The 13570-nt window shown below is 40.0% G+C and overlaps 1 protein-coding gene across 1 annotated transcript in view; it reads right to left on the bottom strand.

The window, feature by feature from the left end:
- TENM4 (teneurin transmembrane protein 4) overlaps positions 1–13570 on the bottom strand; it is a 1747045-nt gene that overhangs the window by 198533 nt on the left and 1534942 nt on the right. Inside the window, exons 13-15 of the mRNA XM_043528206.1 lie at positions 10641–10811; positions 5167–5381; positions 3607–3817 (exon numbers count right to left, since the gene is read on the bottom strand). Of these exons, the coding sequence (XP_043384141.1) occupies positions 3607–3817; positions 5167–5381; positions 10641–10811 (597 nt within the window). The remainder of the gene's footprint in view (positions 1–3606; positions 3818–5166; positions 5382–10640; positions 10812–13570) is intronic.

Raw genomic sequence — 13570 nt, forward strand, 5'->3', positions numbered from 1 at the left:
CTTCTAGCTTTGCAGGATTCCAAAACTCTAACTAGGCACAGGCTGGTGCTTTACTAAATTAAATGTGCCATCGAGCTGAGAACACAGATTGCTTGCCTTTTGCTCCTGTTTTCCCATGAATAATGGAGAGTATGATCAGTCCAGACAGGTAGTGTACAATAATTACCGTCAGTGTTGCAATATGGAGAAACTGACCTATGCTGACTGATTTTATTGACAGTTTGGTCAGTTGGAAAGCAGGAGATGAACTTAGCAGAATCCGTCCAAAACGTTTGTTTCTGGAACATGTACCATGCTCAAACAGGACTCCAACTGAAATTATGGAATTTTTTTCCAAGAAAAAGCTGCAGGATTTGGCCCTCTGCGGTTGTTATTAACTGTTACCCATTATTGTGAACAATTAGCAGGTTTATAGCACTTTTCATTTTCAGTCAGTTCATTCTCACAGCACCTCTGTGGATCAGATAAATAGTATTATCCCCATTTTACAGATTAGGAAACTGAAGCACAGAGGGATTAAATAACATACACAAGCCTGAAAGGAGTCAGTGTCAGCACTCGGATTAAAATAGAGAGTCATGGTTCCCAGTCCTGTACTCAGACTGCTAGACCCTGCCTCTTCCTTGATAATGCTTATAAATTCAAAATGCTTCTTCCCTGTATTTATTATTTCTTTGGATTTCTGCAATAATCAAACAGAGTTTTTCCATGTGTAATTCTGACAAAAATAAAATCAAACGACAGCCATCAGAGCTCAGCACCACCCAAACACAAACCTTCCACCCCTGTACATAAATGTAACCTGCCCATCACATAAGACTTGATATATTTAAATGGCACTGGAATTTTACACCTGGGTTCATAAACCTGGAATGTCAGGTTGCTGCATCCTCTTTACTATGGTGTCAACAGAAATTGCAACACAAGACGCTACAGTTTTTATGGACTTAAAGGGTAGCAACCGTGTCTTGTCAGAGCTCATGAATACACTGAAAAGGGTCTGAGATTCTCCTATACATAGTGTCCTATTTAATGATTTCACAGGAAACCTCCAGCAGATATTTTTAAAGGCTGCTGTTGAAAATGACCATATAAGCAAGGGACTGACCACTTCTGACCATTAAAGTTCTCACAGTACTTTTTGTAAGGTGTTAGCTTAGCTGTGGTGTCCTGGCCAAATTCCTGTCAGGCAGTCACATCATGCTTATCTAAAATTCAGACTCTAGACTCATCTGGCATAGTAGTTTTCACATCCTGTCCCAAAGTGGGTCATTTGTGTCCTTTCTATGTACTGTGGCTTTGCATTATTATATGGCAGCTGGTGGGTGAAATGATTCCTCAGACAGCGGAAAATCCTGCCTGCACCATCTTATTAGGGCTGGTCTATTTGGTGCATTGGTCTGCACCAGGGGGTGTAAATTCTAGTGTGCATGAGTGTGTCACACACTAAGTGGCCCATATGGACCCTGCTGGCGCATACTGGAAGTGTGCGTTAACTTAGTCCCATTTCAAACAATACTATGTAACCTGCTTTAGTGCATGCCAGCAGGGTCCACACAGGTCAGTTAGTGTAGAACACACTAGTGTGCCCTAGAATGTACACCTTTCTAGTGCAGACTAGCACACCATGTAGACAAGCTGGTAGAAGCAGGGCAGAGCTGGAAGTGCAAAGCCTTGAGCCTTCCTGCCAGCAATGGGCAGAATACTTCAAGGTGGATGGGGGAATATAGTGGGTGGCACCTTACAGGTGGTCTAAAACAAGATCACAGCCTGCGCCCTCTGCTATGTGGCTAACCACAATGCATGCTTGGGTGAGCTTAACCACAGAGGACCAGGCCACCCTGAAGCTGCAGAGCACTTAAAGGAGCCTTACCCAGTCCTTCAGCCCAGTGCTGACAGGTGTACTAGCACTGTATCTTGCCCTTCTACAGTGTGAGGGTAGTGATGCGGGGAGAAGAGCCTGATCCCAGCTTGTACTTTGCAATCAGTTTGAAAAGTACAGTGATTATGTTTTAAAATTCTCTTCCATTGTGAGAGCTACTACTGGTTGAGTGGCATATGCCATCTGCAGGGGAATCTCTCAAACTGAAGGTAGAATCCTTCAGAACAGAAGAAACTTTTTAAAATGGAACCCACTATATGAAAAGCACTTGGGGATCCTTTTGGATGAGAGTGTCGGATAAAGGTAAAATTTGTTTCAGTTACAATAATTTGCTACAGTAAACTAAGCAAACTAACAAAACCACATTGTGGAGTAAGTCTTCCATTTAATAAGTTAAAGAGTAATTATTTCTGGTGTTGCTTAATTGTGAACAGCCTTGAATACATTGAATTCTGACACTGAAGGCCTGTTTATGTTCTAAGTTTTCATTTTAACACAATATTACAGTAGCAGTGTATTAAATAAACTTGAAAAGTAAAACTATATATTGGAGCCTTAATGATTTTGCTTTAATAAGACCTAAACTTTTAATTAACCTGCCAAGACAAATTGCAACCCATAGCTCTCAGGTAACTACTGCAGACAGCTGAGTCTCAATGCCAATGCCTCTTTGGGGAGAAGAATTAATGGCAACACTGGAATGAGCCTGCTTTATGCAGTAAAGAAAAAAAGTCCATTAAACAATCATTGTGGGTAGAAGAAAGCTAAGTGCTGATTTTATGGAGGAGTCTTTGAATTACAACAAAATGGATATGGGGATATGAACCTGCTCAGGAGGTCAGTCAAATATAAAATTAAACATGAAGGAGTCAGAAATGGGTTCTGGTAAAGGATTGATTGCAAACAGAGGGATATGGACCTGGGACAGGTCATACAGTGTGAAATGTATATGCTGGAAGAAGAATCCTGGGGTGCTGTGAGAAGAGGTGGTGGTTACTCAGTGCCTGGTGCTAACTGATTGCTTTACTGATGGAGAGCCTGGGTGAGTTCTGGATACCCAATTCCCATCCATTTGAAAATTTCAGCCTCTTTCTTTTAGACGAGGCATAAAACAGGTTCATACAACGGGCTATCCCCTCCCATGGTGCTTTTTGCAAGAGACGGGGTATTAAATTTCGTGTCTTTGCCCAACTCCAATTTAAGTAATTATGTGATACCCACAGTTTCAATCAGATATGGTATTCCTCACTTCCTGTCCCAAACTGCTGCTTGATGCTGCTATGTGCTGTTGAACAGCTGCCCAATTCCACCAGAAAATAAAATACAGGACCAACAGAAATAGAATCAAAGTTTCCAAATAGAAGGATCAGGGAGGAGGGGCCACCTCTGTAATCAATAACTCTGGCTTCATCTGCAGTGGCAGGCAGCTTGTCTAAAACATAATTTTTAAATAGGGCTTTAATACAGTTATGCCCCATCCAGGCCATCATGGATATGTTAATTCTTACAGTATTTAGCATTAATATTGTGTGCAGTTTTGTTCCCAAGAGAACAACCGTTGCCCAAATATCCTCACTTACGCTAAATAGTACTTTACTCTGTGAGTGGTCTCATTAAAATCAATGAGATGGTCCAGGAGTAAGATGCTACTCAGTGTGAGTAAGGGTATGAGAAACTGGCCCTAAGGTACATAGATTATGTAAAACAATATAGTAAATCCTTACCGATGGCAGTGGTAAGAAAAGAAACCACCTCGGACTCTTTGCCATCATTGTAGAAGGCCAGATGCCATATTCCTGTATCCAAATACTGGATAAACCCCGTCTCATGACTGGACATTGGCACAAAGCCTCTAGGTTGCCGCTGAGGTCCTTCCAGACTCCTCACCTCTTGGGTAAGTAGCCGTCTCCCATCGAGGAGCTCAACAAAGTCAAACTGAAACACAAACGAAAGATGTTCATTGTATATTTCAGGATTCCAGAAAATGATCACGCTCCCTGGTCCAGATCTGTCTCAGGATGGGCAGAAGAGCTTTGCATTAAACATATGACACCCACACTTATGGATCATCATACAAGTTATTTCCTCTGGTAAGTCATGACATGTTCCAATTCAACCTATAAGGAGATGCCTGGAATTGTGTCTGTTCACAGTAGTTTGCTGGATCTCCACCCATTCTTCTCCTCTTGTTTCTCTCACAGCTCCTCACATACCCGCAGGAGCTCTTCTAATGCCTCCAACACACTGTGGCCACATTTTTTAAAATTCATAAAACCTTAAAACCAATAAAAAAAATGCAAAAAAAAATTGTGATTCCCACCTCATTACAAGGACCATCTCTTGCACATGTAAATTCTGATGTTGTTGAATCAGCCATTGTTTTTAACTTGGCCCATACTGTATAAATGCAATTTTTAAAAATACTTTATATGATATTAACTTTAATTTCTTACTATATACAGACAATGAAGTCTAAATGAATTTAATATGGTAACAATAATTTTTAATCTCCTGACTTTTGTGAGTATAGAACCTTAACCATAAAGTTAGTTTTTTGCATTTTTTTCCCCCCTTGCTTCACTCTTTATATAGACGTTGGGTAAAATCCTGGCCCTACTGAAGTCAATGGGAGATTTTCCACTGACTTCAGTGGGGCCAAGATTTCACTCCTTATTTCTTAGCATTTCTTAGCAAAACATGCTTTCCAAGTTTGTCAAATCCAAACAATGTAGGTTATCTATAACTTGTATTAACTACTAAAATAAAAAGACCCATCATTTTTTCTTGACTCTCTGAAAATAATCTTCAAATTATACTGCAAAATCACTTTAGGATAGGAAATTTCAGCATAAAAAATAAGTTTCATGGGCAAATCAGAAGCACCTGATAATAGGCACTAATAATGAAAGTGGGCTTCATGCCAATAAACACACACCATGCGTAATATGGGTGTATACAAGCACTTTGGGACACATGCAACCAGCACTTGTGCAAATAAAATTGCATATTTGGCGTATAACATTATCTGTCTACGGCTCCAACCTGGGAAATCATCCTTATTCAGGATCTGAACTGGTGCTTAACGTTGGTGAATGCATATTTTGCAGTTGTCACGTAGGCATCTATTTTTGAATATTTGAACCTCAGTATCTTCCATGAACCTACAGAATTCTTGAGATAGGTAACTGAAATAAAAAGAGGGGCCATCTACCTTTTCAAGGTACAAGCTACGAGCACATCAATTCTAACATAAGTGTTGGTTCCTTGAAATGTGTTCCTGTTACCTGGGTATGTGAAGGAGGAAGGCCTTTCCTGCCATAAATCCCAATCAGAGCGGCCTTTCCTAAAGACACATTGAATTTCAGATGCACTGGATGGTCAATGAACACTTGAGATCTCCAAAAGATACCAGGAGGAATCTTCTGTGTGGCTCGTCGTCCAACATCAATTTCTCCAGAGTCTATAAAACTGTCCTCCGGAAAGAAACTACGGGGCTTTCCTGCTGAGACATAGGAACAAAAAATCCACTTGGATTAGCCTAGCCTCCCATAAGTAATCTGATCAAACTGGTATCTCTGACATTGATCTACCAATGTGCTGACTTTTTCAGAATACAATATGCATCAAGTCTTTATGACTATGAAAGAAAAATGGATAGGATTACTCCTGGCTACACTCCATCTTTCTAATGAAAACATGTATCTTGGAAGAGCAACATGGATTCCCAAATGGCCCTTTGCTTAAATCATAACAACAGAGCTTGTTAAATTACATGTTAATGTTAAAAATAAATCTTACATCACATCACATTGTTAATTTATGTTATTTATGGAGAAAGTAATTATTATATTATCAAAAAATGTAGTGATTGTGAGTTTCCCATGCACCATGGAGTCAGATGACTATGTCAAGAACATCTGTTTAAGTGATGGTGAATTATGCAGGGGGAAAACTAAAAGTAAAATTCACTGCTAAATTAATGGTTGGCAATTGTGGGGATGCTTGGGATGGCATCCCCAATATGAAACACCTAAATGAAGGAGGGACATTCAGCAAAGATAGGGGACCATAATATGCTGCACTTCTACAGTGTCTCCCATTTAAGAACTCAAAGGTGTTTTTATTAGATTTCCAAAACAACTCTGTGGAGTGGGTTATGATTATTATCCCTGTTTTACAGATGGGAAAACTGAGACACAACGATTAAGGCATCATTTCTGAAAGAGTCTACTGAGTTTGGGTGCCCACCTTGAAACACTTTGGGCTGATATCCAGAAGTGCCGAGCACCTACACTTCCAAATGAAGTCAACAGGGTGCTCAGCACCTCTAGATATCAGGCCGTAGGCATCTCAAGTTGGGCAGCCATACACTTAACCTCTCAGAATTATGGGCACTTTGGAAAATGGGGACCCAAGGGAAGCACAGTTAATTAGGGTCAGAGAGGGAAATAAAACCCCAGGACTGCTGACTCCCAGGCCTTTGCTTTAATCACTGGCCCACGCTGCTTCGCCTGAAATTACAGCAAAACAGGAAAAGAGATAGAGATGAAAAATGTCATCGCTTAGGAGGCTGCCTTTATTTTATAATTAAACACACTTGCATTTGAAAAGTATATGTTACCATTACCTCCCAGATTTCAGCTTTTATAGGAACAATTAGGAGCCAAGAGAACACCATGTGGACCATCATAGGCTGTCTTTATTACCCTTAGATATTCAAATCAACCTACTATTTCATCTCTTTGCTATTAAAACCCATTACTGTATGTTTCACAGATTCAAATGATTCTAACAAAATGAGAAAGAATCTTTCAGGAATATGAAGTCATTTGTAACAAAATCACGTTTGTAGGAACTTTTTTTTTTTTTTAAATAATATACTCTGCATTTGGGGAATAAGAAACTACAATGTCCTCCTACCCATTACGAATTCTCATCAAATACCCTCACAATGCACATTTAATGCTGAATTGGTGGTTGATAGGGCAATTAAATAAAATATTTTGCTGTTTTAAATAATAAAAATCCATTTAAATGTTAAATTTCTCCATATATCATCATCCTAATGTAAACTCCGCAGCAGAAGCATCAGGTTCAAACTGTAAAAATGTCATCTTAATTAAAAATAGATAAAAAAGTTAAAATTCATGTTAACATTAAAAAGCACCCAAAGCTGTTTCTATCTTTATTATGGAGATGAGTTTGCATTTAATTTTTTAATCCAGGAAAGCTATTAAGCACATGCTTAAGTTTCAGTCCCAATGAAACTACTCCTGCTTAAAGTTAAGCATGTACTTAAGGCTTTGTTGGATTGGAACCTTATGGAACACGTATGCCTCATTATCATTATTATTTTTCAGAAACACTGTTACATAAAGTTCATTAATAAAAGTCTGATTTTGAAAGGAATAAAATCACATTCACAGAAACATGGATCTGCTATTGTTATCAACACCTAATTTAGTTTTGTCCTTTGCACTCGAAGGAACAAGGAAAAGTCTAGACTCCTTATTTATCCGTGTTTTAAAATCAAGATTAACAGAGGCATTTGGGGGGAATAGCAAATTATAATTAAACCATTTGCAACACTGCAAATAGCATAGAATAATACAACTGAGATCAAATTAGTTTAATTCCATGAGTTTTATTTTGTAAATTGGATTATTAGAATTTGCGTGAATCCTAAAAGTAATTTTTCAGGATACTGTCAGTCTTAAGACAGACAGTTTGTGTGCGTAAGGCTCTCTTTCAAAACTTCCTATTCTATTGGCATGGGATGCAAAGAGAGCTACGAGAAGCTAGAAAAAGATACAAAGACTTCATTTGTTCTGGTCCACATCAAAGATACATTTCTGGATTATTACTGATGTGTTTGATACACACATGGAATTCAAAATGGAAAGTCAAAGCACATGGTGTTCTTTCTGACTGGTCATTAATGAAGATCTTATATCAACAAATGAGGCAGGGTGAGTTTAAAATACTAAATGCTGCTGTGCAGTAGATACCTCAGAAGAAATGGATTCCTTGTAGTAGAGTGAGCAGTGCTTGCTCAAATGAAGAAAAGAAAAAAAAAACAGTTCTGTGTTTGAGGCAAAAATGGCCATTCCACAGAAATAATTGTGAAGATTTCAGATACATGTCTTTTCTTGACTGTCAGTTATATATACGAAAAGATCTGATGTACTTTCTTTCTGGAGCTAGCCAAAGCAGCTGCTTCATGTCCCCACTGGGTGAGATTTACCCCAGTGCAAAAGTTCAGAGCAAGATTTTCCGCACAGGAGTAAATGTCGCCCATTGACATCAACAGGAGTTGTCAATGGCGCCAAACAGAATCGGATCAGGCCCTGAGAACTGGCTATCCAGAAAGAAACGCAAATAAGAATGCAATTTCAGTACAATTTCTAATCCGAAACTTTATCTAACTTGAAGCAAAATTAATTTCAGATCTGAATTCCTAATTGTGCTGCCAATTACTTTGCTCTTCCAACACATTACCTTGCACATGCAACACTTTAGTTTCCGTAGCAACTATTCATAATTTATTCAGTTATCAAAATGAACTGTTTCATTTCTGAGCCCAACTGAGTTTGATTATAGTTCTGATACAGGCTTTGATTCAGTAAAGCACCCTGATCCATCAAAGCCCTTAAGCACATGCTGAAACGTCACTGAGTTCAATGGCACTTAAGCAGAAGCTTATATCTGCTGAACAGGGATGGACTTAAGCACATGCTAAAGTGCTTTGCTGGACTGGAGACAGACTGGAGCTGGTAACTGCCTACAGCTAGCAATACCAAATTCATTTCAGCACGAAGGAAATGTTAGCCCCAACCAGCCAATTCCACCATAGGAAAGGTAGTCTCTTTGAGGATACTTTTCAGTCAATTTTCATAATTCCAATGATATACCTTCTTATTTAGAAAAGCTGTCGTGTAACATTGCTAGCACAGACTGTAACTACCATGTTACCACCCTGCACAGGTAGCTGCATTTCAGGGGTGGACATAGTCACCCTGTAGAGACACATACCAAGGTCTTCATTTAATTTTTAATCAGGAGCAGATCACGCCCACAGGTTCTTCAAGACATGCAAGAAGATCACGCTGAGGCTCTGCACAGCTCTCTACCTACAGTAGTCCTCAGAGACACCCCCCCCCAAGTAAACCTCCCCAGTGCAGAGGGGGTTTGGCAGAAAAGCCGACAGACTGTGAGAGCATATACATACGCATGTACGTATATACAGACAGAGAGAGAGAGAGAGATCCACACTCCTATTCAGACAAAACTCCTTTTGATTTCAGAGGGGGTTTCGCTGAGAAGGACTGAGAAAACTCAGGAAAGACCTTTGATTTGGCCCCTTGATTATTAGATATATCATTTTAATTTTGATCTTTGAATAGGGAAGGCAGAGATCAAATGCAGTGTATAGGGATTTGAACATAGCAATTTAAACAGAAGACAAAAGAAAAATAAATTTTATCGTGAGGACTTTGTGAATGCAGAAACGTTCAGTAGTTCACTACATTGTCTAGCAAGCTTTGTCCAGGGTCCTACAGTTCTGGATTAATTGACTTACATTGTAATAATTTCATTTGACACTGACCAGTCATTAGTAACTTTGTTGCTTTAAGGCATATGTAACTCTGGCCTTTGTTTGCATTCAAAAAGACAGATAATCCCATTAAGTAAAATTTCTGTAATTAACAGATGCCAAATAAGCTTACTTATATAAGGCCTGATCCCAAGCCCACTGAAATCAGTGGAAAGACTTCCATCAATTTCACTGGGCTTTGGATCAGGCCCACATTCCTTGCCTCCCCTCTCCTCCCCCCTCCACCCCCCCGCAACTACAACTCCACCTATTCTACTGGAATGAGAGATTTCTGATCTCATGGTCACTTAAATTTGAAGAAAAGACGGTGCAGCATAAAGAGCTTTATTAAATTCAAAACTGAATTCCTCATTTCTTCATCTCCCCTACATGAATCTTAGAGTGATGAAAACCCTGTGCTTTGCAGACCCCGTAGGTATTTCTGGCACTGATGCCTCCATTGAAAACACAAAGTTGCAAAACCCTTGCTTGCTTGTGGAATAGTGTAGTGTTTTTTAAATTAGACCCTGATTCTGCATAGTTCTGAGCAGGCTCAGCGCCTCTAACTTCAGTGGGACTTGAAGGCTGTCAGCACCATGCAGACTTTGCAGGATTAGGCCCTTCATTTGGCTTTCCTTGAGGGTACTTGGCCACCTTCACAATGCCAAAGCTTGCAATGCCAACAACTTTTAATGACTATTTTGGTACCCACAACAATGCCAACTAGTAACCAAAAGAAATACTAGGATAAGCACTGTTGTATTGCTGTAGAGAAAGCACAGTGATAATCTTCAAGGCATCACTTTAGCTCTTAAGACATGAACATGGTTTCTCAGGAATATAGCCCATAGATTACATGAAGCAGGGCTTTTGTGGTGGAATACTGTACCCATACGAGATGTGGTGCCAATATCCCCTCCTTGAGAATGGCCTCATAGGTTTGCTGAGGACATACACCTTATCATCATGTTAATGGACATTAAAAGGATGTGACATCTGGAAACATAACTGACAACTACTAGCTCTAGACATGAAAGACTGGAAAAGCACCAGATTATGGTGCTGCAAGAAAGGCGGTATGGGGGTGATGGAGTATGACACTGGATGGCTGGAGTTTAAAGGCAGACACAGAGGACTCACAACATGGAAACACACCAACCATACCTTCACTGGATCCTTTGCCTTTCCTGTCAGGTAACTCTAACCCTGTGCCCCCCGAGGGATATAAGGAGACGTCCGTTGGCACTGGCCAACTGCTGGCTGTGTCTTCCGTGATCTCATACATCTGCCCTTCCATCGGCTGCAGGTGCCAGTTTAGGCCAAACAGGTGCATGGCTGTAGTGAGCAATGAGAAAAGTCATCTTTTTCTGCTGGGGAGAGCTTCGTAACTGTAGGGGCACTTGGTAGACTCTCACCCTACTGCTTTATACTAATCGCTGCTAAAAAGAAAAGCATGGGATTTATGTTATTGGACAGCCCACACTGGTTCTGCAATACCATCAAGAACATGACAATTTCTTTGGCCTGGGTCCCCTCTCATACTAGTTTCACACTAGTCTACCACTGTTGACTTTAGCGGAATTGCTCCTGATTTATGCCAGTGTGAGAAGAGAATTGGACCCCAGGTCTCAGAATACACCTGAAGTTGGGATGAAAATTCAGTGAGCAGTTTTAGGGACAACACTTAAGAAGAAGTGAATGTTATATTTACTTATCCACCAATAAATCCAGAGAAACTGAGCCTTTGCTGTGCATTGTTTTATTCACAAGCTATTCTCCAGGCCCTTAATAATTTTTTTATTCAGTCCTTATACAGGGAAAGACGGTGGGAATTTTGACTGAGTAAGTGGTTTAGAGGTCTGCCACATATAATTCATTCTGTTATTGTTACGGTCTTAGTTGTATGTGGATTGAGTGCAAATTCATGTGACCGAGCTCTCGCTGGTACAATTCCAGCTTTCTGCTAATCATCCTGGGGGTTTAAAAGTGAGTAACTCCAACTGGATTTGCATGAGTCCAGGACTCAGCTTGTTGTAGGTTTCTGGGATTGCACAAGGCCATCCAGTGTATGAATCTGTTCCACAAAATTACAGAAAGGCGAGGAAAGTTAAGGAACATGACAGAACACTTAAAAAGCAAACACGTGTATGGAGAGAGGCATGCTTATGCAATTACGACACGCCCCCTGAAAACATGAAGGAAAACAATGTGGCTTCCTGTATCATTCCTTTCTTCCCCAACATAAACATTTCATATTTAATCACCATCCAGTTTACCTTCAGGCACTCAACGGCAAAATGATTCGATATTCAATGCTCTTGTAATGACATTTTCCTATTAAGGGAGCAACTCCTATTTCACAAAATAGTTTCTCCAAGAAACTATACAGTGATATTAACATCAGAGCTTTTAAACATAAACAAAGAGGATGAGAACAGCACATTCTCACTGCCTATAGATATCATTTTATTTATAAAAATATGTTCAAGTTTGTCAAACATCCCAATGATGAGTGCTGGGTTTATAAAGTCTTTACATTGGAAAGGATCCATTTCAAGTGGATTGAAAAGGCATCTGAACAGCTCTTTTAAAACAAGTAGTTTGGACATACATAGCAAAATTATCACTTTCTTCTATTTCATAATCAAGTAGGACATCTTCTAGCATGAACAGGAAGGAGTCTCACACACTAACAGGTAATGGAAGATAACTAAGCTGAGTGAAATTAGGATTCTCACTTTACCATGTAAAGAGGGACTGGATTTGTTATCAAAATCCTAATGAATCTATTAAGAAAGAAAAACTCATATAAACTCCCTATCAGAAAGGAGAGACTCAGGGCTGTGTTCAAAACCAGGACATTTTTATGCAGGCACACATGCAACTTTACTAACAGGAAAGCTGCAGATATAGCTGTTGATTCAAACAGGAAACTTAGCACAGATTGGCATGTGGTTTTGATTTAAAGGGGGAACATGCGTTTCTCCAGAAATGCTACATAAGGGTACGGTAAAAAAATCAAGGAGCCCAAGTATGGATGACAAGAACTTTCAGAGAGCCTTCGATATCGATCTGCTTATCCATTATGTATTTATGTACTTCCATGGCCCCCACCATCATAGTACCTGAGCACCTCACAATTATTAATGGATTTTATCCTCACAACATTGCATGAGATAGGAAAATATTATCCTCCTTTCATTGATGAGGATTTGAGGCACAGTGTAGATGAAGTGATTTGCCCAAGTTCACAGAGGTCATCTGTGGCTGAGTGAGGAACTGAACGGAGATCTAAGTACAAAACTAGTGCTCTCTCCAGCAGACCATCCTTCCTGCCTTATACCATGCGTATTGCCACAGTATTTGAATTCCTACTAATTAAGATACATTTAAGGGTCATTATTTCCTTCTCTCTTGCTGTCTCCCAGTAGGAATTCATTTATTATGGATAATAATTGTGAGAAAGCTAAGCTGAAGAAGTGAGCATTGTTTTGGGCACATTGAAAAGTTTACGGAAGCAGAATACCTTGTTCTACAAACATGAGCGACTGACTGGAAGCCAGGAACTGCTGAGGCTTCCTTGCACACTGATTTTGTGTGTGTCCCTGGGCAAGGCAACAGGTTATTTAATGCCTTATAGACACACAAACTTTAAGGACAGAGGAGACCATCATGATCATCTAGTCTGACCTCCTGCACATTGCAGGCCACAGAACCTCACCCACCCACTCTTTAACAGAGCTGCTAACCTCTGGCTGAGTTACTGAGGTCCTCAAATCATGATTTAAAGACTTCAAGTGACAGAGAATCATGTGCCATACAGTAGAATACACTAGCGAGCCTCACTCAGAGAAGAATCCACCATTTACACTGGTTTAAACCTGAAAGTGACCCATGCCCCGTGATGCAGAGGAGGACGAAAATCCCCCAGGGAATGGATCACTTGATGCTTACCTGTTCTGTTCATTCCCTCTGGGGCACCTGGCATTGTCCACTGTCAGAAGACAGAATACTGGGCTGGATGGACCTTTGGTCTTACCCAGTATGGCCATTCTTATATTCTTATGTCTTTGCCAACCTGACCGGGAGAAAAT

This window comes from Chelonia mydas, chromosome 1 (assembly GCF_015237465.2).
Source record: "Chelonia mydas isolate rCheMyd1 chromosome 1, rCheMyd1.pri.v2, whole genome shotgun sequence".
Lineage (NCBI taxonomy): Eukaryota > Metazoa > Chordata > Testudines > Cheloniidae > Chelonia > Chelonia mydas.